Source organism: Dipteris shenzhenensis, chromosome 29, assembly GCF_047967505.1.
Source record: "Dipteris shenzhenensis isolate YYH24624 ecotype China chromosome 29, Dip_SZ_1.0, whole genome shotgun sequence".
NCBI lineage: Eukaryota > Viridiplantae > Streptophyta > Polypodiopsida > Gleicheniales > Dipteridaceae > Dipteris > Dipteris shenzhenensis.
In genome coordinates this window covers 21,675,288-21,702,100 of record NC_141624.1, presented here as the reverse complement: position 1 = coordinate 21,702,100, position 26,813 = coordinate 21,675,288, and the positions used below count along the sequence as shown (strand labels likewise).

The following is a 26,813-nucleotide window of genomic DNA, read 5'->3' as shown; positions in this document are numbered from 1 at the left end:
GATTGACAAAGACAGAGAGATGGTTGGTGATCGTGTGGGACAATGCTCGCCATTTTTTTATTGCTCTAGCAAACTGGGAGATGAGAGAGAGCGACTTTTTATTAGCCTGGCCGAATGTTTTTAACAGTTTATAATATCAGCTCAGCTGAAATTCTATCTGAATTGATGTTGCTGCAATTCTATAATATCAGCTGAGCTGAAATTCTATACTAACAGAAAGAGATTTTGAACAGAGAGTGATTTTTTGATGCTGAGAGACAGAGAGAGAGATTAATCGATCTTCCATGGATTCAGAGAGAGAGAGATTCATCGATCTTCCATAGATTCAGAGAGTGATTTTTGATGCTGAGAGAGAGGGAGAAAGATTAATCGATCTTCCAGATTGAGGTAGATTGATCGTTCTTATATTGATTCACAGAAAAAGAGGGATAGATTGATCGTCTTCCAGATATTCACACAGAAAGACACAGAGAAATAGATTGATTGATCTTGCAGCTATTCAGATCGATATTCCATATATTCACAGAGAAAGAGAGATCGATCGATCTTGCATCTATTCAGATCGATGTTGCATAAAATTGCGTAACAGACATTCGAATACAGTTGCTTACGTTGATAGATTGAACGATGTTACAGAAAAAGAGAGAGCAGATCGATCGATGATGCGTGAATACATTGATAGCTTGATCGATTTTACAGGAAAAGAGATCGATCGAAGTTGGATGAATTCACAGAGAAGGATCGAATGGATTTTTGCATAAATTCACAGCAGAGATTGATCGATGTTGCAAACATCGATCGATTGATCGAAGTTGCACAGAGAGATTTGCGTAACAGAAATTCGAATTACAGTGATTGATTGATTGATTTTGGTTGTAAAGATTCAAACAGCGATCTTCAATTCCCTCTAATTCTCAATCGATACGAATTCGAGCTTTCGATTTTTCGATTGCCGTCCAATGCCACCTTCGCTCTTCCATCTGATCTGTTGCCTTGCCTTCGTCCCCAGGCCGGCCCTTTGTCCTCTTCGCTTCTGCTTCACTTTTCCACCTTTGCACGCCATGCTTGATCCTCCCTCGCATCTCCTTTGATTGCTTCCCTCGCTCGCCTTCCTCCATTTGCCGCTACCTCCTCCAACCCCACATTGCTCCTCGACCCACCCTCTTGATCGCATCCTCTCTCCCCCTTGTCCTGTCCCCCATTCCTAGGACATTCCTCGTCTTCGCATTGATCTGTGACGACGACACGTTCCAATCTTTCGCTTTAATAGCGTTCAGATCAACGCTCTTTCCTTGGCGTATCCCTGTCGCCAGATTCCGGCTTGTTGGATTATCGTATGCGTTCCTTGCATCTTTGAACTGGGTGGTTTTGTCCTCGTATGCTAGTTCTTGCTTGATATTTGGGTTCGGTCGAAAGCAAGAGATGCCTCTCTTCTGTCGGTAAAGCAGCCTTCATCTGCACTCCTCAAACAATGGCGGGTGCGAACATAGGAATGATGGATGGTGCGTATTTCGTCGGAAGAAATGAGATACTTGCTTGGATCAACACTACTTTGCAACTCAACTTGGCCAAAGTTGAAGAGGTAATGAGGAGGCGCCTATCATGCAGCCTTTCTGATCGATTTGCTTTTCGTTTGAGCTTCGCGTGTAGCTAAGAGCATTTCAAGCGATGCACCCAAAAGTTGAATCCTTGCGCTGTGAATTTCGTAGTCAAAACGAGTGAATAGACACAAGGCTTTCTCTCACACTTCAAAGGAGAAATTTGACAATGCGAATGTAATGCCACTTTGATACTCATTACCATTAGCATTTGTAGAGGAACGATTCAATTGTCGGCCTTGTGTTGAAATTATAGGAAAATGCAGCATCGCAATCTCGATCCGTTCAATATTCGTCTGGTCCTGTCGTCAAGTGTCTCGATAGAGAATTCGGAAGGATTGAGACTTCTCTTTCGCGTTTAAAGTCTTCTTACACCTATCCAGTGCGTCCCGCGGAGGACTCCAATTTCAATTACTTTTATTTGTCTTTGGAGAGGATGCCACGTGAAGCGAGGATTTTCTTGTACCTAGGACCTTCGTTGTGCTCAGCCTGAATTTTGTCACACGAAATGGGAACATGGTGAAGGACATGCATAAGGAACTAAAGTAATCAGATCCGGAAGATGCATGGGAATAACTTGGAGAAAAGGAGCTGTCGAAACCGCTGCTAGGTAGCAACTCGTTGGAAGCCTGTTTAACGTTCAGTGTTACAACTCTATCCTAGCCTGTGTCTACAGTACTCATACCATGGTGAGTAAGATGTTCCAATTGCAAGGCTTTCGCACCTTCTGAGGTACGTTACACAATCAAAATGCGTCAACTTTTAAACGAATCCTACGGGGTTCTAGGGCCTGTGAACGCAAAAAATATTTTTTCTTTCCTATCGATGCCTGGTCTTACTAGGTTAATGAACGTGTACGCTCCCTCACTCTGGGAAATCATGCTCAGATCTTCTTTAGCGGTGAGTAGATATTTCCTGGCTTGAACTAACCTACAGAGACTCTGATTGAGTACAATTCCAAACCTTCACAGAAAGGTACTGTGCTAGGCTTTCACAGTGATGTCAGTTCATTTTTACCTCAAGAAACATGTCTCTGCCCCGCCCTTCCAGCTCCCTTCGCTTGAACAACTTCTTCTTCTTTTCTTTCAAGCCCACCCCACCCTTGCTTCGAGTTTGCTTGCCGAGGGGCAGGCCAATAAAATTCGGACAAAGGGAAAGATGCAAGCACTCTCCCGCCCGAGAGCGATGTAATGCTAGTAGAAGAAGAGAGGTATTGAGGAGAGTGAGGATGAAAGAGTGCATGTAAAAAGTCAGGGACAACTCTCTGCAAAAAAAAGGCATTGGAAAGAGGGATATATTGTGAACCTCGAGGGAAGACCGAAAAAATCTTTTGGACAGTGGAAGCCCAGTACCAATTAATCCAAGGGGACTGCACTATACGGTGTTTAATGTCTAAGATAGCAAGTAGCAAGAACCCAGGTTGGACATATCCATAAATACCCATTGCTTCAAAGCTACAATTTAGCTGTATAATAATGAGCTAGGTGCAGTAGCTGGAGACACGAATACCCTGAGATAAGGGAAACTTATTTCACACTGCTAATTCTCAAAAGTAGAGGGAAATCAGGCTTTGACTCCATCCTTTTTTTTCTTCTTTTCCAAAATTCTTGAATCTGTTTGCCTATGTGATAGCTTATTTTGCTGCCCACATGGCAATAACAGGATGCCCATAACCTAGCCACATAACAATTTGTAGATTCGTTGCTTGGAACAAGCCTGCCTTGTGGTGTCTAGTCGCTTGGGACTTCCTAGGCTGGGTTTGGCTGGGTTTGCCTGCAACTTGCTAAATCTCATTGTCTGTTGCTCAAGTGTCTCCATTACTGCATAGGTTGGGCATCAATACCAACAGACGTCGCTACATTATTGGGAGAACCTCATCTATTGGGTTTCCCCTTTAAAGAGTCCATAAGAGTATCCTGCTTTAGGAACTGGAATAATGGTTTTGATGGTCTAGACCATGTGAAAGCCTTCCAAAAATAACTCATTAAAGAGATTTTTTGAAATTGGTGCAAGTTTTTCCCAATCATGGGAGCTCAGCTTCAGGCCTTCGTGACACTTTGCTCTGCTATTTTGTAGCTATTGATTGCCTCCTTTAGACGTGATTTGGTGGGACAATACATGTCATCAATGTCTTACATGGGCATGTTGGGGACATCATAGAGGGTCTTAGCACGATATGGCAGATATATCTTGAAATGCAGCACAATCAGCAAAGAACTGAATGGTCGAAGTCATAGCGATAAGTATGTGGAGGAAGTAACTACAAGGAGGGGCTGGATGGATGGGTGAGGCCAGGTGTTAAGCAAGATTGAAAATTTGTTAGGTTGAAGGAGTAGACCTATGTCATAATCCACAGAATCCCTTGGACGGCAGTGGTGCTCTGCTATCTTGTAGCTATTGGTTGCCTCCTTTAGACATGATTTGGTGGGGCAACACATGTCAGCATTGTCTTACATGGGCATGTTGGGACATCGTAGAGGGTCTTAGCAGGATATGGCAGATATATCTTGAAATGCAGCACAACCAGCAAGGAGCTGAATGGTCGACGTCATAGCGATAAGTATGTGGAGGAAGTAACTACAAGGCGGGGCTGGATGGATGGGTAAGGCCAGGTGATATGCAAGATCGAAAATTTGTTAGGTTGAAGGAGTAGACCTATGTCATAATCCACAGAATCCATTGGACGGACAGTATGTGTACTGCTTTATTGCAAACAATCATCCGTGAATTGTGCACATGCCAGGCAAGTATTGCCCATTCTGTGTTACTGTTGCCTTGTTTTGTGTGTGCTCAAACCTGCAACTAATCATTGCTGTTAGGGTATCTGTCTGTGGAAGCAAGATGGCATCCTCCTGGAATTCTGGAATCTCTATGTGCATGTCCCATTGGGGACATGTCGTGGCATTGAAGTGCTGAGCAACAAAAGATCCCCCTGCTGCATATATCTCTAGATATTATCAGCACTCTGCCCGTGGAAATCCTGTCATACATGGATTTCTCTAGAAGGAAATTATATGCTTTGCTAAAGAGACTGCTGGAATGTGCATCCATTTTCTTACTTTAGATGTGAATAGTTTAAATTCTTACGAAGACCACCCTAGGCTACATCTATTGTTTCATGGCTGTTCTCATTATCCCTGTGCACAGTTTTACAGCCCTAAGGGAGTACTAAAATAAGGACCACCCTAGGCTACATCTATTGTTTCATTATTGTTCTCATTATCCCTGTGCACAGTTTTACAGCCCTAAGGTACATGGGGTAATTGGTGGACAAGGAAGTACTAAAATAATAATTTGACTCAAATTTTCAGTATCCAATGGCATAGATTCTTGTTTTATGTGCAAGTGTTGACATATTGTTTCGTTAAAACCTTGGGTCTCATTTTTGAAGGAGACAATTGTTAAACAATAAATTATCATCTTGTAGTAACATTTTTGAAGCTGTGTGTTCTTGGTGCATGGGCATGATGCACGTGGAAAATATGTTTTCAAATATAATATTTCTATTTAACAAATATGTATCCTCTCTCCATTGTCTTGTTTAGGCAGCATCAGGGGCAGTCCAATGTCAGTTGATAGATGCTACTCATCCGGGAATGGTCCCCATGCACAAGGTACACTTGAGTTTGAGATTGAAATATGGCCCAGCATATGGTCACGCTGTGGAAGTTATACAAACATTTGATTGGATTTTCAGGTGAATTTTGAGGCGAAGAATGAGTACGATAAGATACAGAATTACAAAGTGCTTCAAGAGGTGTTCTCAAAGTTAAAACTTGAGAAGGTGACCTTGTTCATAATTTGTACGACTCTTGTTTTCATGTGTACAGCTAATATTACCAATGGGCTCCGTTCTAGTGCTTTTGGAGCATAGATTATATAGAAAAGGTGTATGTATTTACTTTCCCACGCGATTACCAAAGGCTACAATTTCCAAGAGAACTTGGGGGCCCTGTGTGGTTCACAAATGGAAGCACTCTACATTGGTGATTTAACAAAAAAGAATGGCTGCTTTACAAGAATATTCCTGCATAGGGGCACAATTGTGCATGCACACGCGGGGCCCACACGGGCAAACATACACATCTGCATGCAGGCATGTATATGCACGAGCCCTTTGGCACATTCGCCCCATCTCTGTGTGTGTGTGTGTGTGTGTGAGATAGAGAGAGAGAGAGAGAGAGAGAGAGAGAGAGAGAGAGCATGCACACACACATACATACACTCAGTTGGGAGTTAGAGCCATTTTACTACAAGTCTAGAATCTATCTAGCTATTGCCTTGCTTTTACTTCTTTCAAGTAATTGCATAGTATTAATGGTGCAAATTTTTTATTTGGGCAGCACATCGAGGTCAATAAACTTGTCAAAGGTCGGCCATTGGACAATCTAGAGTTTCTGCAATGGCTTAAACGTTATTGTGACTCGGTTAATGGAGGTGTCTACAATAGGTAAGCCATCCTCTCATGAAGGTGTTTGTAATGGGTAAGCATGCCTCTCATGAAGGTTCTGTTAAACTTCCATTGTACAGTGTCCAAACTGCACCACAAAGGATATCTGTATTTTTCAATGTGCCCGGGTAAATTGCACAGGGATTTTGAAAAAAGATTTACTTTCTCGATGCTCTTCTTGATGTGGACAGCTACAATCCAGCTGAAAGAAGAGAGTTGTGCAAAGGTGGAAAAGAAGCAAACAAGAGAGGAACTGTAGGGAACAGCGTTATACAGCCTTCTGTGTCAAGCAAGGCCGCCAGTGGAAATTCAAGAGTTGCACCAAGTGTTCCGCTATCCTCCATGCGCCCCTCAGGTCCTCTCTCTCTCTCTCTTTCTCTGTGTGTGTGTGTGTGTGTGTGTGTGTGTGTGTGTGTAGGGTGTCTACTATGAACATGAGTTTTTGTGCTACCTATCTCTTGTCTCTTTTCTTACCACCGAGTTTGTATCTTGGATGATGGAGGGGAGAAGATGCTAATTATTTTTCTATCCATCAAAGACCACAAGTCCATCGAATATTTTGCGTTCTTGCCATTTCTGTCCATGCCTAATGCTGATCTCAAATTCCATTTCAAAAAAGGTTACCCAAACTATTGACATTGGAATTGACACTAGTATTGCCACTATATATGTTGGATTTCGACTCTATTGTTTTGTGTGTGTGTGTTTTCACAAATCAATTGTAATTGCTCAAAGCATTAGTTTACATTATTCGTCATTTGGAAGAATCCATCATCAACAATATGACATCAGTGGCTGACTTCAACGTGCTAGGCAGTCTGGTGTTTGATGATCTGAAATAAGAAAAGGTTTTCTCTATCTCGACGAGGTTGTGCATAGAGATGCTAGATTCTTCACAATACTTAAAAATAACCCGAGATCAATCATCTCAAAAGTGCTTTGGAGAATTGAAGGCTCCAAATGAAATTGCACTTCAAGAAATAAAAGACATCCTATGATGAGCTGAATGCAATGGCCATTGATATTTTTATACCATGCTTGAAGCATGCAATGTTAGCACAAATGATCCTTGTATCTTAGGCAGCTGAGATATGGTCGACGTTGAGCCCAATCAGTGAGGAAAAAGACCCTTGTGATCCGTCTTAATCTCAAGCCTTAGCTTTCAAACTTGAGATTAGGGATGGTGAAGTAGTCATGGATCATATGAATGTTGAGATAAACATTCTTTGTGATAGGCTAATGGAGAATAAAAGTTTATTGAACTGATTCTCCAAAGTTTACCTCCCTCATTTGAAAGCTTCCATATAGCAATCATTACTCATGGCACTACAATCAAGATTAGTCTTTTTATACAAGAAGACGATTGACATAAAGAAATAAGGAAAGACTTTATGCATGGAGCACAAAGGGGATAAGGAAAGACGATTGACATAAAGGAATAAGGAAAGACCCTATGCATGGAAAACAAAAGGAATAAGGAAATATGATTGATATAAAGGAATAAGGAACGACATAGAACACATGAATCTCAGACTATGCGAACTTAGGTGCATTTCAACACCCAAAAAAGAAGAAAAAGTGTGCACTACAACACGTGTTGTAGAAAGAATGGTTCAATATCCTTGCTCTAGCTAGATGCTCATCTAGGTGGCAAAACTACCATCAAAGGAATCGGGGACATTCAAATTGGTTGTAGGAAATAACGGCTCAAGATCCTTGCTCCATCAAGGGTGTGCCGGAATGTGCATCTAGATAACAACCGCCCATACCAATCACATATTGGTGACATTTCAATTCAGTTGCCAAGTGCACAAATCAAGTCAATATGCGGTGTTTACTTGTGCCTAGAGTTGCAATGAATTCTTTATCAGTTTTGCAATGTGATTTTCAGAGCACATTGCTAAGATTACTAATATTCGAGATGAGCTCACAGCTATTGATGAGGACATAGAAGACAAGAAATTGATCTCTATCACCCTCAACAACCTGGCTCCTTCATATGGCACATTTGTTACCTCCTTGACCATTATAATCAGGGCTGCTCCACTCACTTGCTCAGGGCTGCTCCACTCACTTTGATGAGTTAGTTGGCTTGCTCTTGCAGGAAAAAACAAGGACTTCCGATGCTCCCCGTTCCTCTAGTCAGGAGCAGCAAGCTCTTGCCACCCATGGAAAGGGTAGATTTCAGCCTACAAGAGGTCATTTTCAGAAAAAGACTAGCCATGCCCATCAGGCCAGGAAGGAGGGAAATGCAAGCACAAATGCTGAGAATGCATATAAAGGTGCAAAGGTGAAGAAAGGCAGATGCAATTATTGCAAGAAGCTTGGTCATTACATTGCAGAGTGCCCAAAATGGATTGCCAATGAGAAAAAGAGGCAAGGCACAAGCAGTAATTATGTTGCGCAACTGAGAATGCAAATGCATCACCATTTCATGCACATTTTGCAGAAGAGGGAAATGATTTTGCATTTACTGCATTTTAGGACAGCTTTGGTGCCCATGCTGAAATATAAGAAAATGTCCAAAGTATTTTGGGGTGAGGCAATAGTTACAGCCACATATATTCAGAATCAATGCTCAACACAAGCATTGGTTGACAAGACGACTTTTGAGGCATTTTATGGCTACACAAGCCCAAGGTAAATCATTTCAGGGTATTTGGGTCAGGTGCATATGCTTTGGTACTGGCTCAAAATTGATCCGAGCTTGATGATAAAAGCACTAAATGAATCTTTGTGGGGTATAGAACTGAAAGTAGAGACTTCAGGCCTTATGATCCAGCCACAAGGAAAGTAATCATAAGCAGGGATGTTTTATTTGCTGAGCATGATAGCATGCAGCCCATCAATGAGGATTTGCCTCCATATGATGATACACCTCTAGATATTGTACTGTTTGAGGATGAACCTAATTTCAGCCCTTCAGTTGATTTGGGTTCTCCAATTGATATTCTCTCTACCTCTCAGACTCCAGCTGAATTGCCACATGTTGAGGGTGCTTCTCCCTCGAATGTTTCAGATTTGCAGCCAGCTCATGGAGAGGGACAGCCCAATATTTGGAAGCACTATCACTGTCGTGCAAAGGATGCAACTCTGGCACTTCCAGTTGCTATTCCCAGCGGTACAGGTTAAAAATCAGTTCCAAGATGGGCTAGGTTGACTCTTGCAGATGCCAGAGATCAGCCCACTTTAGGGAAAACCAGGGCCAGCACCAAAAGTGCTCAGAATCATGTCAATTTTGCCTTGATGACTACAGTGATCGAAGCTGATCGTTTTGAGGACGCATAGGGACATCCTGCATGGCAGGAAGCCATGAAATCAGAAATTAGATCCATTGAGAAGAATGGTACATGGGATTTGGTTGATCTCCCATAGGTAAGAATGTGGTTGGAACCAAATGTATCTACAAAGTCAAGTATCATGCAGTTGGTACTGTTGAGAAACAAAAGGCCCGTCTTGTTGCCCAAGGGTATGCTCAAGAAGAAGGAATTGACTATGAGGAAACTTTTGCTCCAGTGGCCAAAATGACTACCATTTGTTGTGTCATTTCCTTAGCTGCAAATTATGGTTGGTCAGTCTTTCAGATGGATGTCAAGACTGCCTTTTTGAATGGGAGGAGGTCTATGTGTAGCAGCCCCAAGGTTTTGTGGTGGAGGGACAAGAGCACAAGGTATGCAAGCTGAAAAAGGCATTATATGGGCTCAAGCAAGCACCATTGCATGGTATCACAAGATACATCAGTTTTTGCTGTCCCAGGGCTTTGTGAATACACAAACGGAGCCCAATCTCTATGTTCTGCAAGAAAACACAGATTTGGTCATTCTTGTGTTGTATGTGGAGGACATTATACTCATTAGCAGTAATTTGCAGAGAATTGTAGCAATGAAGTTCATCTTATGTCAGACATTTGACATGGCAGATCTGGGGTTACTTCACTATTGTCTTGGCATTGAGTTTTGGCAGACCCAAGGGGGGATCAGCATGTCACAGACAAAGTATTCCAAGGGCCTCTTGTAGAAATTTAACATGGAGAATTGTAAACGTGTGGCCACTCCATTGGAAAAGGGAATCTACCTGAGTAAGCATGATGAGGCTGAAAAGTTTGATGGCACACTCTACAGGCAACTGGTGGTTAGTCTTATGTACTTATGTTCCACTAGACCAGACATTGCCTATGCCACAGGGTTACTCAGTTAGTTCATGCATTGTCCCACAGTCACGCATTGGAACGCAACAAAAAGTTGAAAGGGGTTCTCAAATATGTACATGGTACACTCTCTTATGGGCTGCATTATGCTCCAGATAGTGACGCATTGCTGAGTGGTTTTTCAGACTCAAATTGGTCAAGGGACATTGATGACCACAAGTCCACTTCAGGTTATTGCTTCTCATTGGGCTCCGCATGCATATCACGGCTCAATAAAGAAGCAAAGCCACATCTCTCTCTCCTCCAGTGAAGCTGAATATAAAGCGGCAAATGCAGCCACTATGGGACAGTTCGCAATCAACGCGGGACTCTTCTGAAGCAAATCGCGGTACTTGGGGCAAGATGCATGGCACTGGAAATTCCATACACTCCTCGGGAAACGTGCTAAAATTGTAGAAATCGAATGGCCAACAAGATAGAGTGCTGGGAGAGAAGGGGTAAGGAGAAAAACATAGCACTAGGGCCCAGAAATAAGGGCTGGACCCCCCGAAGGTCTTTATTGCAATAGAATAATCTTTGTACAACTGACTCTTGAAAGAGCATAGAACTGAGTACAATTCTGAATACATTTGGGAGGCTTGGGGCCTTTCTTTTATAGACTTGGCCTAGCAAAAAGCTAGGGCCTGCTTTCTAAAAGCTACTTTTACATAAAAGCCAAGATTTCAGGCTTTTCTTCCTAAATTGGAGGCTTTAGGCACCTTTTTAGTCTTGTGGACCCTCTTTTAAAGAGCCGCCCTTTTTGTGCTTTTCTCCCCAATCTTGGGTCTCTTTTGCACTCTCTTGTATCCTACACATTGTACAAACAAATTCCAACCCTTTAACCCATTAGAGGCTAGCGACATGAATGCATTCCTAGTTCTTGGACTATTTCTAGTCCCTTGTGGGCGTCCCCATAGTTCTCTTTTTTACCAATGCAAGGCAAAAGTAAAAACAATAAAACTTATTCTTGGTTAACCAACTTCACCATTCTTTGACCGATGCCAATTCTAATAAAGATTACTCTGTATTTTCTTAGGAGAAGTACTAAATGGTGATAGCATATCTAAACCTTTGGAGCGATTGAGGTAGAAGCAGAGGTTCATAATATTGCAAAATTGATTGCTAGGCTAAGAAGGCTCCACTTGTGGAGACAAAAAGGGTGATGCTAAGGAAGTAGTAATAGATAGAGAGGATGTAAAATCAAATGCCCAGCATGGTTGAATCTATTAACATTAAAGATTCATGAGGACAAGCTCTACTGAGTTGAGGGAGTGAAAGGACGCTCCAATACCTATGTGAGTGGGTAACTCCAAAGCCCAAATATGAGCCGACAAAGATTCAAAAGTAAAAGTAAATCCAAAATGTATCACTCCAATCATGTCAACATCCAAGTACAAATAATAAAAAAGAGGAGAGGAGGCCCTTAGCATACATCAGAAACTCTACTAAGGCTATCAGGAGCAGCTGGTGGCCAAGTAGTAGCACGAGCTACCAAACTAACCTAAGACCGAGTGCATTCCATGTTTAGTAGGTTAGGCCCACATTGAGCAAAACATGATGAGGACTTGTACGTAGCGCCAACTCCTTCTGCACCTTCATCTTAATAATCCTCTGAAGTCTACGATATGGGACTCTTGATATTACTCATGAGTTTGTTATTGTTCAGTTACTCCATCTGCCTCATCTTATACATGTGACATACCACTCTGTATGTGTATTCTGTAGCTTGAAAATTGCCTCTTTGTTTAACCTTTAATCCTTTATCTGCTTATCAAAAAGGAAAATTTAGTTACTGCTGGAGGCGTTGATGAATGGATTATGAAATAATTCAGGTTTTGTTTCACCTGAAAGTAGTTAGAAAAGACCTTGTGATATTGAAGGCTGGAAATTGAAGTATAAAATCTTGTTGTTGTTTTTTTGGTCTGCTTCGAAACTGTGCAGGGAGCAAGTTAACAAAGCAACTCTCATTCTCTAGCTGGTCCTCTCCTTCACAAATTCAGATTTTGAATGAACAAGTGAGTTTTATTTTCTTTCTAATATCTGAAGTTCTTGAACTTGTATAGTTTGATGAAATGCTTCAAGCTAAAGTCTGCATACTTCGTGTGGTGAGGATGTGCCGCTCAAGGAAACAATCAATGAAACAGAAGATCTTTGTATGACCATAGTTTAAACAGGTGGAGATTGTTAACTGTGAGACTGTTGAGAGAACATAGAACGGAAAACATTGCACAATAATTGCTCAGCAGAAATAGTAGGCCTTAAAGATTTAAAGTTACCTGATGTTTGAATTGAATCAGATCTGAAATTTAAGGAGTTTCAGAAGGGTATTTGATGACACTCATAGTAGATGGCTTAATTTTGAGGGAAAAATAGATGGTAGTACCTGAGGTACCTAATGAGGGGAGGGATAAGGAAAGATAGAGGCTTTGTAAATATCTCATGGCACAATTGAGCGATCCAAAGGACCTGGCAGTTGCAGACGATTTGTAAACATGCACAAAGTAATTGTAAATCCAGGGCAGATATAGGGTAATGATTCAGAAGCAATGGCTGTAAAGAAACTTCCGTGTTGTGCAGACTGGCGGTGAAGAAGGATAAGGTGAAATCAAGCTGCCAGATGTAGGAAAAGGTTCAAGAATGAACTAAAAGAGGCTGTTTGGAGTAAAGGGACAACCGATAAGAGAGTTTGAGGGGTCTGGGATGCAAATAGCCAAGCGAGGCAGTAGTGAAGGAAGCTCGGCAGCAGGGAGATAAGTTAGGGCAGCAAATGACAACTCAATTAAGAGAACTGACAGTGTGGAATGAAGCAAGAATCGTCCTCCTACTAGAAATATAGGGCTCATATAGGGAGAGGGTTTTACTTAGCAGGTGCTTGTTGATGCGGTACCATATGTGTTATCTCAGCCAGATTGGGATTTGTTTCTTGAACATGGTTTGTTATGGTTAACCTGTGTGATTTGATGTAAGGAAGTTATTGTCTTTGTTGGTGAGGGATTTATTGAAGATGCCTGCAATGATCTGGCATGAAGGGTAATGTTGCTGTCAGACCTACAACTCTGGATCTCTCCAAAGAAAGTGATATTAATCCTATATGTGTTTCAACATAGCATGAAAGATGAGGTCTCTTAAAGAAAAGCGTTCCCTATAAAGTGTTGTAGGGCTGCTCTTCATTATCTGCCTCAATGAAGATAGCTTCTTCTGTTGCTGCATGCCTCGATAAATGAGAGCGCAAGAATAGGTTTCTTGCTCCAAAAAAGAGCTTCTTTATCATGCTTTGAAAACTATATATAGTCAGCTATCGCAAGGACATCGACAAGAAAGAAAGACTGGCTATTTTGCAATCTATTCCCCAGGTGGAAGCAACTCGGGAGGAGATTTGAGCCTGTTCCCTCAATGGTATCCTAAAAGATGATGGGCTATTTGAAGCAGCGTTATCAAAGAACAACGTTCCTTTCATATGGAACTTGGGAATGTTGATGATAAGGAACTTCTAGCGAACTCCGATTTTAAGGAATAGCTAGGAAACATCATGATAAAAATCATGATTTTCTATATATTCTTTGCAGCTCTTCACCTTAAACCTCTTGAGCATTTGTAATGTTTGCATTCGCATTTTGAGGCTTGATGATTGATTTGTGAATTCATGAATGTTCATAGGGTAACAGCTAGGGAACATCGTGATAAAATCATGATTTTATATATATTCTCTGTACCCCTTTACCCTAAACCTCTTGAGCATTTGTAATGTTTGCACTAGCATTTTGAGGCTTGATAATTGATTCGTGAATTGAACTATATGTGTTTCTTGATTTTGCACCCATTCCAGTGTCCTTTTAGTAACTATGATTTGAAGGCATGTTTCATAAACATTGAGATGCTTGAGACCTTTTGCCTAGGTAGAAAGTGCTCAAGACAGAATGGAGTCTCCCCCGCCTTCTTTCAACCATTTTTAAATCTAGTATCTACTCCACACTCACGCATTCCAAGAGCTTTTTGATTTGTGTTTGAAGCCCTTTTCTCTCTCAAGGCTCTATCAAACTCTCACGTGTAGGCCACTTGCCTTACAAGCTAGCCCTATTTGGATTTCGTACTTCAATTTTGAATGTCTAGTGCGCTAAGTGCATAGACTCTAAAGTTAAAAGTTTAATACGTGACGTGTTAAATTTTTAGACCCTATGTAATTACTAATATATGGCAGCTCCAACCTAGGAACCAAATATATATATCTGTATACTTTTTTAATTAAATATTTACATATATTTTTTAAAGGACATGTCTTAAGTATCTTATTTTTAAGACACCTAAAATACCCTTCTCTAAAGCATGCCTAACATGTCATGTCTTAAGTCTAACAACCATGACTCTTGGGAAGGGTTAAGGTTGAACACGCAACACGAGGTTATACAAAAGAAGTTAGGCGCCAAGGATCTCTACATCAATACAAAAGATGAATTTATTTCAGATCTAGTTTTTCTTTATTTTTAGAGAAATGTAAAACTCTTTGAAGAATCATCCTTTTCTTGTGCTTATCATTGCCAAGCTTGCCCTTGCCTTTACCCCCGATCTATTGTAACAAAATGGTGAAGCTCTTGGGCAACATATTAAGCAATAGTATAGCTTGCTAACTTGTGTCACTGTTTCACCAACCACCACTAGTTGACATATTTATCTTTATAAGGTGCTCATGCACATGCTCTCCTTCCTCCATCCCAAGCTATATGTTGACTTGTAACATTTTTGATCAAGTAGAGCTTATTGGTGGACATTCAGCTTAGTAAATCCATGATTGGCTTATTGCATTAGAATGCTGCAGCTTGTAGAGAGTTAAGGAAACTATTTTGGCACGAGCTCATGACTCGCTTGCCCATTCTAGATTCTTGGATTGTTGGAGGCGACTTGACCAGCTTGGAGTTTGCAAAGGATAAGCTTAGGGGTCACATATTTCTCAAAGATAAGACTTTGGAATGAACATCACGGCCAAGAACAATTGGGTAGCACAATGCGGCCTTGTGATGTGTGGGCAACAGGTCCATCTTACTTAGTATTGCTACCCTTCTCCACAGATGGCTGGGTATGATATACTATTTTTTGCCATTTTCTTCGATGTTTTCATGGATCAAGGAATCTGCCAGTTGTGTATCCCAATGTACTCGTTGTTGGTGCTTGGTCTTTGAAGAGGCTGAGCTGCTAACAGAGGCAATGGATCTTGAGAACACCGGGTCTTCTATTGTTGGATATGATTGTGGTTTACTTAGTTGAAGACTATGTGTTAGTGAATGGGGAGACATAGAAAGAGGAGGGTTTGGTGATCTTGGTGGACTTGGGATCCAGACCTGAGTGGATCCCTGAAAGATCTTGGTGCCAAAGATAGGTGGATGCAGTTTCAAGATTTCTGAACAGGCACTTGGCGGAGGGGGGCAGGCACAGGGATTCCCTACTCAGGTGGTGTAACATTTAGGTGCGTGAAACTACTCTCTCACTAGACCGTCAGACTATCTCAATAGAGTGGAAGATTATTGAATTGAAAGGAACTGAATCCCATGTGCGTGCATGAGAATGAAGGCTGTAGGGGAGCATAACCGGGTGCAACTGTCCTCCTGTTGTGACATTCTGCTGCTCTTGTTGCTTAGAAATGAGGGGCAGGGCTGCCTTTTTATTGTCCCTACCCTCGGAAATGATCCAACTAGACTGTAGCATATTAAAACCTTCATGTATCTGCCTGTAACCGACTGGTTTATTGGAGGGGCCCGGCTCTACCTCTAACTGTTGACTGGTGCAGCAGTCTGCTTGACATGGCAGTGAGCAGACTGCCACATATCTACCTGCATATGTGCCTGCTATTGGCATTCTGCCTATATGGATGCACCTGTGGGCTGACGTGGACTACCACCTGAATGCCATGTGTCCCACTTATGTGCTAATGTGGAGGGCTGCGCTTGGCTGCCGCTTGTCCATGCACCTATCCTCTAGCATGGAGGGGAAGTTCCTCATGAATGACATGGTAGTGTGTGTGGCTACCACAGGCCACTCGGCCACCTATTGGGTGTTCTTGCTGCTAGATAGAAGCCATGCAATGGGCTGAAGCATGCCCATGACTTCCCTTCTGCTGAATCTGAAACTAGGTTTGAAGGCCTATTTGTATGTTGCGAGAAATTAAGGATGGGGAAATATCCTTGTCAACCCATAGCACCTTGTGGGAGCCTCTTGACTGCACGCAAGCTTTAATGCCCTTATTGAATCTATGAACAAAATCTGCTCTAGATCGACCACCTTCCCGTTGTCAATAATCTTCTGTGCTCCACCTCTGGAAGCTCTCTCAATGGTCCTTGAGCCACAACATATGGAAAGCAAGATGCATTGTCCATTTCTTGGGGAACTGAAGGTTCATTGCTACATCATGGGTAACTTGAATGATCGCAAATGGTCCAACAGTCTGACCTGGCACCTGCGGGCAGTTCTTCCCAATCTACTCACGTCTCTTCTTGACGGTCTTGAGGTGAACCCACTGACATTCCTTGTGCTGCACATCTATGTGGTGATTGTTGCTTGAATCTGGTAAGCCTCTTGTGCTTTGGCTATCTTCTTCTTCATTGACTCTCGAATCTGCCCATAGCTTTACAAATCTAATCCACTTGGGCTTCTTGCCTTTGAGATCCTCCCAGTTGTTGTGTCTTGGCTCACGTGCACCCATGTTTGGATCATTACCTTGCTCCTGCAATATGTCCTGGTTGAAAGTCATCTTTCCTTGTCTGAGTTAGGGAGCCTTTATTTCTTCAACTCCAAATGTATGCAATGAAAATGCTCTTTTGCATGTTCTAGTTCATATGCTGTGCTTCAGGCACAAGCATAAAATTCAAATGAAAAAGTTCAAATAAATTGCCAATCAGCACCATAAACGAAAAAGTGATTAGGCTTCCATTTCTCCACAAATGTTGGTATGGACTACTCCAAAGGTCTTCTCCTTAGAAGTGCTTGAATATTGCTTGCTGTTCAAGAATGCCTCACATAGCTTGGAATCTTGCATGAGTGGCATTTCATGTAGCACATTGGGCCTCTGGCTCTTCAAGTATTAGATTTGTCATGTCACAATGAGCTACCCCCATACCAACATGTATGATGCTTTCATGAATCTCAAACGTGGGATCTTGTTTTGTACTTGCATCATTAGAAATAAGATTTTCACAAGGGAATGTGGGGCGCCCAACCAACCCAATTTACATCACAAAAGCCAAACTGCACTGGGTTTGTGGAATTGTACCTACTCAACTGCAGAACATATGTAGATCAACTTGCCAACTTGCTGCCAATACACAGCAAGATCCTCAAACGGATCACTCTCAAGGTATCCGCGTCTCAATGGGTGTGTTGACTGTGATGGAATCAAACATCTTGAGCTCCTTAAGCAAGATCCAATGTTCCTTGTCTGACTTAAAAGTATGAAACTATCCTTAACTATGCTTATGTTGTAACTCCAGAGCAAAAAGCAGAGAAAGGGACAGCATAGACAATTTGTATGTTTAGGCTGTTTGCACCTTTGGTATGCATTTGCACGTTATGTATGCAGGTACACATGCATTCACTTTCATGTGTGTGTGTGTGTGTGTGTGTGTGTGTGGGAAACATTTTTGGCTTTTTGGCAGACTTCCTACAACCCTGGTCCATTACTCTTTATTTTTGAACTGGGTCAGATATTGGGCTTTTTGGACCATATGGCAAGATCACAACATGAGATATTTTGGGAATCCGTTCTTGCAATATTATGAATATTTCAGACTCTCCCTACGGCAATCTATCTATGATGCTTGCCATCAAGGAGATCTTCCTCAGTCATGCCTGGAAATACTTTTGATTTCCTGTTGAGGCTCTCTGTTTTTTTGAGACCCTCATGTAAATTTTGCTGATAATATAATCATGGATTTACCAAAAAAAAAAGTGTGTGTGTGAGAGAGAGAGAGAGAGACAGAGACAGAGAGAGAGAGAGAGGCTTTTCTACTGATGGGTGAGATTTATGACTATGCATACTATTTATGGACTTAGTGAGTGACTTTGGAATCTGTGACATGCAGGTTGCTGAGTTAAAGCATTTAGTGGAAAACCTTGAGAAGGAGAGGGACTTTTACTTTTCAAAGCTGAGAGACATTGAGATTCTTTGTCAAAATCCTGATCTAGAAAACCTGCCTGTAAGTTCAATACTGTTGTTCATGGTCTTAAAAATAAATGTGATTATGCTTGAATTCTCATGAAACTTATGGACTTGTAATACTGATTAGAAGCTACTGATGTCCTGGATGGCAGGAACCCTAATGCGAGAATGAAATAATATTAAGCTATTATTCCCAGAATTTGAAATGTCTCATATAGCACACAAGGCAGCATCTTGCAGTGCATCGTCTTCTCTCTACGAATCGTTACCACCAGAATATGATTTTGATTTTAGGGGGAGATTTTCCTTTGTTTGGGGTGGGGTGTTTACAGTGCTTGAATCATCAGTGCAGCTGCTAATACTGGAAATAGATTTCTTTGCTACTTGTAGAAACTTAGATGTACTCCTGTTAAATTCTTTGCAATATGTAGATGATCTAGGGGAGAGTGCTAATCAAGGCAGTTTTTAGCATTGATGTGCAAAATAGATTTTCAGAGTCAATTTTACTAATGAAAATATTTTCAGATTAATTGAAACATAGATAATGACTTGCAAATTCTTACGCAACTTTTGGTACTCAATTGCAATTGCAATAGGCACTGAGGTAAACTACTCTCTCACTAGTCCATAGGACTCTCTTTCTCATGCATGTGAGTGATAATGTGCAGACAGCCTCACTGGTGTAACTGCCCCTTCCCGTAGTGTATCTGTTTTATTGATGTAAAAGCCAAAAGGATGAGAATAGAACTACTGGGGACGGTCGGAAGCCTTCCTAATGTGAGACAGTGGAGAGAGAGTCGAGACAATCGATTCTTCTCTTACTCATGATTGGGGAGTGGGGGCACTCTTCATTGAGGGCTGTGGACTGGTGCTGAACTGTAGGCTGAGGCTGAATGATGGAGTAGGATGAAGGGGTTGGTCCCTTTTTAAAGCTTGGGTCAGTGCCCTGAATAGCACCGACTGTAACGGCTCCTGCAACTACTCTTTACCGACTCATGTTGGTTTGTGACAGACGAGACGTGGCTGCTGCTGTGCCCCTGTAGCTTTCTGTGCTTTAGCCGGTAGCTTCCCTATGAAGACCTGACCTGGAAGCCACACAAGAGACCATGTCATCTACAGACCTTGCAGCAGACGATAGATCTACGTTGAGTATGACAGAGATCTTGTCGCCTGAATCTGTTGGTGGGATAATCCTGCTGGCGTAATAGTAAAACAGCCTGATAGGCATGTTTGGCCTGCTCCTAGGCTCCATAGATGGTGAGGTGGAACCTTGAAACAGCCCCATGGGCTGGCTGCCATGTGTCCAAGGCTCTTTTTGCCACCTAGGCAGCATGCCATGGGCTTAAGATGCTTGTGACATCCCCATCTGCAGAAACTGAAACTAGGGAAGTGTGAACACCTCTTAGAAGAATCCTCGTCAACCTTCAGTGCCTGTTGGGAGCCCCAATGCTTGAATACTGCATTCAAGTGCTGTAGATCTGTCAATGCCGTCCTTAAACCTGTGAAGCAAGAAAAGCTCCGGATCAACCACTTCTGCATCCTTGACAATTTGGGCTGTTCCAGTTTTGAAATCTCTGTGGATGTTGGATTTCTTTGATTGATCCTACAATCTGCTCATAGCTCTCTGAAATCCAGTTGCTTTATACCTTCCTAAAGTTGTGGTTAGGAGGAATTCGAATTCTTTTTATGGCTCCCTCATAGTAGGGAGTCCTACACACACACACACACACACACACACACACACACACACACATTTTGTGTGTGTGTAAAAGAACCCTTTCATTAAGAAGAATGTACATTCATAGCTGTCCCCAAGTGGAACAGCTACTACACACACTTGTTTTTTGTAAAAGAGATATTTCATTCAGAAAGATGTACATTCATAGCTGTCCAAAGTGGGGCAGCTACTACTCAAAACTAGAACAAATAAATGACTTCCAACTGGGCCTGAGGAAGGTCTCCATAGTAATGAGCATCCTGAAGAGATGTCAAGAGCATCCACGTTTGGGCTCTTGAGACATACCAATCATATGTGTGAACAACTGGAACCTTTGGCTCTATCTCACTTGTATGTCTGACCCAGATCGTCCCCTGAAACCCACTGTAGATCTGCTGAAGGTCCCGAGATGACATGGCAGCTTGCATGGCTGCCACGCGGCCTATTTCTGTGGGGACTTGCTGATGTGACAGTTCAGCATGCTGACTGGACTTTTTGCTGCTATATTCTGCTTCACGAATGATGTGGCAGACTTTGTGGCTTCCACATGTGTTGATGGAACCCTGAAACAGCTCAGTGGTCTGGCCTGCCGTGTGTCCAAGGTTCCTTTTTCCACCTACGCAGCATGCAATGGGCTGAGGATGCCCATGGCATCAATGTATTTATCTTTCAAGTGTTCTTACTCCCAGCAGCTTTCTTGGTATTTTATCAGTGAGAGCTTGTTTTTATTGATGTCCAGTGTAAGTTTTTATGACCCTTTCTTTAGCAACCTTTCAGATTTAGCCTCCTTTCTTTTTTCTCCCCTCTCCTTTTTATTCTTCATCTATATCGTGCTTTCTCTTGTTTTGTTGTTTTGAGTAATCCCTAATCTCTTAGATTGCATGTGTTCCAGTCTTCTATGTACTATCTTCTAAAATGAAAGAGATTTTGAACAAATGGGTTTCAAATCCCTGTCAGGAAACAGAGGTGGAGGTTGCTTGCTACAGCCAACGCTCCCCACAACGGAAGATAATAAAGTGTATGCCCGAAACGGCACAGTGCTAATTCAAATCACACTCTTTCTTTAATGTGTACAAGTGCATAGAGAGAGATGTAGATAGTAATTGAACTATGCTTCAAGAGACTAGAAACAGAAAGTATATACTGTCCCAAAGATGGACCAAAACCTTGTACAAAAGGTGTGCACAGTGTGCCACCATCTAGCTGCAAGATGCTGCCTAGATATAGACCCCTGTGACTCCAAGACTGTTCTCCTACCCCTCACGGCACCTTTGAAACACTCTCAGCCTGCATGTTCTGCTAGAGCTTCACTGGGCTGTGTATTGATGACCACAAACACACTTTCTTGCTGCTCTAGTGCACAGCCAATGGTAATATTTGCTCCTTGAACCCTTCTCTGATCCTGCAGTATACTGCTCTCACCCAATGTTGGATAGCCTTCTTTGCTGCCCTAGACTACTGCGCAAGCTCTGGCCCACCAACAGGAGATGCTGGCCTCCTTGCTGCTCTCCAGGACTGCCTATTGTGAGGCACAGATGATGGATAATAGTGCCTAGGTCTTGGGCCCTTTATAGTGCTGGAGGCTCTTGAAACCAGTCCGACCCATCTGCAGACTAGCCCGACCTTGTCTTGTAGACACGTGTCTGCCCAATCACTGCTGTGACCTGCTGCCACAAGGCAGCGCTCTGCCTGGCACCTGTCTGCTGCGCATATCTGACTCCAAAATGCCATGTTTGCTGCACAGGTCTGCAGAACTGACAGCCCTGTTGGCTGTCCTTGAATAGTGTCCTCTGCTCCAGGCTGGTACTGCCTTAGTCAGTCTTCTGACATTTTTTCATGCTGTCCATGCTATCCGCATGGTAGCCTGCATGCTCCCCATGTGGCAGCCCTGCATATACCTTCAGATATGCGTTTAGGGAATATCTTGTCTCTGTCCATGTGGCATTTCTCCCAGGTTATGGTCTGCCTCCCCCATGTCCTCCTCATTTGGGGGCTCGCACATGGGGATGTGACCCAGATCAACTCAACACCGCCTCTCACCAACCACCGTCGGTGAATACCCACACGCAGCAATGCTCATAGTTGTAAGTTTCCTTGTTTCTATTACCACATTGGCTGCTGGTTTTGACTCTCTGATTCTTAATTGGATTCCTTCCTTCTCTTTTGGTCAGCCTTCTTCTTTTTGCAGCCCTTTGCAACTGGTCATATTAGATAGAAGAATTTCTTCTTCTTCTTGCCTCCGCCTTGGATGAAGAATCCTTCTCATCATTAGTTTTGTCATTTTTTCCTTTTGTTGTCAAGCTTGATGTTACTAGGCTTACCCTTCCTTGTGCCCTTGCTCTTTTCTTGTGCAAAAAAGGCCTTGTCGTTGGATCTGTCATACTCTCTTTCCCAGGCTTCTTCCTGCAGAAGTAGGGCACTAGTTCCTCAAAGGTAATTGGTTCTGAGCATTGTCTTGTAATCATGGTCGTTACAAACCCTTTATAGCTCCTGGGGGATCATGCCAAGCAAAAGCCTAGCAATTCTAGCCAAGTCCGTCTAGTGACCAACGACTAATAGTTGATCACTCACCACCTTCATTTGGTGATGTGATTCCCGACTGGATTCCTACCCTTCATCCTCATGTTGTATAGTTTTGTTTCCAAGTCGAGGATCCTGGCCACACTTTAAGATTTGTGTCAAACCATTCCTTTCTTCTACGTTTTTCTGTTGTCATGGCATATGGTAGGCGACTAATCTGGTCTCTGTATGCATTATTTTGTTGGTGGATTCGGCCTGTCCATTCCCTTGGGGGTAGTACTTCTGCACTATGACATCCAAAGTAGTGCTAGTAGCTGGCTCTACTGAATGCTGAAAACTTGAATCAAGTGGTTGCTGTTCACTATCAAAGGGATGCTGGTCTATGATGCATGCCATTAAAGAGCAATTTGTTTCTCAACAATTGGTGACCAATTGGACAAGGCTAGTCATATGCAGTCAAATATGTGGAGTGATTTGCTACCACTCGCGTTGTTGATCTCATACATATCCTTCAGCAATGCTGAAGATGCCATGTCTGCCAAGTAAATGTGAAGGAGGGATGAATCCGTAGTGGTGCCAATAATTATGGCGAGGGCCTTTGCATCTCATAGTACCCAATCCCTGACTGCAACTGGATCCGCTGCTGTCACCACTGGGCAAGCCTCATTTTTGACATTTTGTGGCCTTGCCTCCACTCCTGTTGTCATCTCCGAGATCATCCGAACCACCAGGTGGCGCTAGATCTCCATATTCTAATGAGGGTAGTTTCTTCCATCGAGCTGACACAATTTCCTAAACCTTAGAATGGGTAGTGTAGCAGCCATGACAAGGAAATGAATGGCTTAGGAGTACACCTATGAGAATTTAAGTCGCCCTCCTTGTGCAAGGGTACCTGTCCTTCAAACATAGAAGTCACTTTCTACAAGCTTGAACTGAGATCTTCTTTCAAAGGATCTCACCCTCGAGTTCCCAACGCCTATGAGTCTTCCTCAAGGTTTTGGTACCATGTTAGAAAACAGAGGTGGAGGTTGCTCGCTACAACCAACACTCCTTGCACATCGGGAGATACTGAAAGCATAGCCTAGAAACCACATAGTGCTGATTCAAATCACACATCTTTCCTTAATGTGTACAAGTACATACAGAGATAGATGTAGACAGTCATTAAGGTATGCTTCAAGTGAGTAGAAACAGTAAATATATATTGTCCCAAAGATGGACCAGAACCTTGTACAAAAGGTGTGCCACATCCCGGCGACCATCTAGCAGCAAGATGCTGCCTATATGGACCCTGAGACTTCAAGACTGTTCTCCTACCTACTCGCGGCACTTTCAAAACACTCTCAGCCTGCACGCTCTCCTAAAGCTTCAGTGGGCGGCTTAGTGATGCCCCACAAACACACCTTCGTGCTGCTCCACAATGGACAGCCAATTGTAAAGCAGTGTTTGCTCCTTGAACCTTTCTCTGATCCTGCAGTGTACTGCTCTTTACTCTTCAGATGATCTGCAGGCTAGACTGCGTGTTGTGTGGCCTTCTTTGCAGCTCCAGACTGCTGCGCAAGCTCTGGCCCACCAATGGTAGATTCTGGCCTCCTTGCTGCTCTCCAGGACAGCTTATTGTAAGGCCTTTGCAGAGAGAGAGAGAGAGAGAGAGACACACACACACACACACACACATGCGGGAGACCTGTTAGGATTCCTGGGATTAGAAAAAAAGCAAGTACAAAATACAAAGTCTAGAGAGTTCCGCTAGACAAGAAAAACCAACAATCCGCAATAGGGTAAGTAAACCTACCCAACTTAGTCTAAAGTTACTGAGACAATGAAACAAAATTACAAACATGTAGAACTAAAATGAGAAAAGTAGTAACAAAGATATGGACTATGTGGTCCTAGACATGGCTGCATACCCCACCCAATCGTTGGTGAAAGACTATAGAGGATTGCTAAGATCCCCCCGGTGGTCAATGCTTGCTCCTAGATGCTAGGAGTGTCTTCCTATGCATTGCCATCTGGATCAATGTAGCTGCAATCTGTCATGCTGGGAGGGAGAGAAAGGCCATTAAATCCTGTGGTACCACCGTCCACATATCCTGTGTCAATTTTGATGGCCGAGCATCCCTCACACTGCCATATAAAGTGATGCTCATCCTCAATCAAACTGTCCTCACAGATTTTACAGAGCCTCTCCTGCCTAGGGGTGTCTGGCCTATCAGTCTCTATCTCCAGGTCATGGGAGCTGACCCTAAATCTGCAAATAGCCTGTTTGTTGTACATGGAGATACTGTCCTTGATGTCATGTCTCTCATTGTATGTTAATATGGGGTTGGTCACGTTCTTGTAAAATCCAATCTCCCCTTACATCCTCTCCACAAAGTGTCCACTTCTTTCTGCTGCACAAAGTCCCTTATGGCCTCTTTCTTCTCAGGTATATCTGGCTTGAGATATCCCACCTTTCCAACTAGTTATGTGCGTCTTTGAAACCACCCTTTTTCTCTTGTTGCTTCCATCACTTTGTAATAGATTCTATTGCTGTCAAAATTTTCCAGTTTGACCATCTAAAAGATCAAGAGACGTATTGCTTCACACTCAAGAGGCCTACTTCCATTTCGAATGTCTGGTCACATATGTCTATTGTGGACATCAGTGATCAAAGTTTCCAAAGTGATTTACTCTGTTCATATTCCTGCAAATCCTACAAATCATATATGATATGGAGGAATAGGAACAAAGTAAGTTGTTTTAGGAACTTTTAACAGTAGGTATGTGTGACCTGACAATCAAAATAGAAGTAAATCTTCTGGTGTCCAGGGATCTTTTGTCTTGCAATTGTGATTGGTATGGTATCATAGGAGTTGTGGCTTGACTGATTGAGTAGAATAGGACCTCGAAGGAGAATAGCTATACTAAAAGAGCTGCTATTGATGGTTTTGGAGCAGGTGGTATTGGCTGTGCAGAAGATATTGTATGCGATTGATGACAATTCAACAGTGATTGAAGAAGCACATGCCTTAGTTTCTCAACATATTGAAGATGAAGCGAGGGATTTTCAAGTTGAGGATGGTGCAAATTTTGGGAGAGAGAGCTACAAGAAGATACCATCAGTGAATTCAGATGTGGATCATATATCAGTGACAAATCTCCCCCCAAGGCCATGGAGGAATGTCTTTGGGGGTTCTGCAAATGGAGGAGATATATTGCAGCCAAGCTCTCCTATGAGTGTACTTGCAACTTAAAAGATTGAGATCGTTCAAAGGAGTGAATGAAAGTTTGTATTCATTTAGAAAATGTGACTGTAGGAATGGGCAATGCCATTCTAGACATTCAGTGCTTTTATAAATATTCATCAAGGCCAGAGATAAAGAGATTCTAAACCTGTCAGATGACTTTGCCATTGAGTAAGAGAAAGCGGAAAGATATCCTCTCTCGAACTACTATAGAGGCCTTCTCTTGTACAACACATTCAAGCTATTTGCTGGGATCATGCACAGGATCTAAATACCGACTTTCCAGCTATTTTTTGTCATATCCAGAGGTTTAAAGTGTCCAGGTAAGGTTATTGCGAGATTTTCTGGTGAATATTTGGATTGAGCTTACTGATGATTGTAATAGACCTAGGAGCTTCAATTTGAACTGTACTATGTGGAAGTAAGAAGCTCCTCACATGCAAATGTAACTAATACCAACAATCATCAATACATATGGAAGGATCAAGGCTTTGATTCCCACTCTCTGAAACAAATATGTCTACTGCTCGTCTTGAGTGGCAATTTTTTATTTTAAAAATGTTCATCATTATGTGGTTTCAGTCCTGATTTTGTAGGTGCTTGTGTATGGTTTCGGATAGCCTTATATATTTATCGTTTACTTCTAGAGCATTCAATTCAAGATGTCAAAACAGAAAATGAAATGATTATGATGGATCATCAGCAAATCACAATCATTCATCAAATGAATGATCCCTATGTTCTCAGGGTTAGTCCTCATCCATTGATAATCTATTCGTACAAGGAAGAACAGTACACCATCAATTATTTTTCTCACTTCATGTAGCTATACTTGTTAATGAAAAAATCCCAGCAAGGTCATTTTTGTAATTCAGCACGACCTCTTTGTTTGGCAGTATGAGTGTTACAGCACATCATCCTAAACAATGGCTTCTTTTTTTGCTTTTTCAAGAAATATTTTTATAAGGATCT

At 42.3% G+C, this 26,813-nt stretch overlaps 1 protein-coding gene across 1 annotated transcript; it reads left to right on the top strand.

Moving 5' to 3' along the window:
- Positions 1-972: 972 nt before the first annotated feature.
- Positions 973-26,309, top strand: LOC147882580 (microtubule-associated protein RP/EB family member 1B-like). The gene is made up of 8 exons (XM_087400547.1): positions 973-1,582; positions 5,144-5,212; positions 5,296-5,382; positions 5,942-6,048; positions 6,240-6,403; positions 12,176-12,249; positions 18,301-18,414; positions 25,554-26,309. The coding sequence occupies exons 1-8, from the start codon at positions 1,472-1,474 to the stop codon at positions 25,848-25,850; spliced, it is 1,023 nt and encodes a 340-aa protein (XP_087256673.1). The 5' UTR covers positions 973-1,471; the 3' UTR covers positions 25,851-26,309.
- The last annotated feature ends 504 nt before the right edge of the window (positions 26,310-26,813 follow it).

What these genes read in the sequence shown, in the direction of transcription:
- LOC147882580 (XM_087400547.1), top strand. Translation starts at nt 1,472, where the DNA reads ATGGCGGGTGCGAACATAGGAATGATGGATGGTGCGTATTTCGTCGGA. An exon ending in AATGGAGGTGTCTACAATAG is followed by an intron (nt 6,049 to 6,239) that starts GTAAGCCATCCT and finishes TGATGTGGACAG; the next exon opens with CTACAATCCAGCTGAAAGAA. An exon ending in ATCCTCCATGCGCCCCTCAG is followed by an intron (nt 6,404 to 12,175) that starts GTCCTCTCTCTC and finishes GAAACTGTGCAG; the next exon opens with GGAGCAAGTTAACAAAGCAA.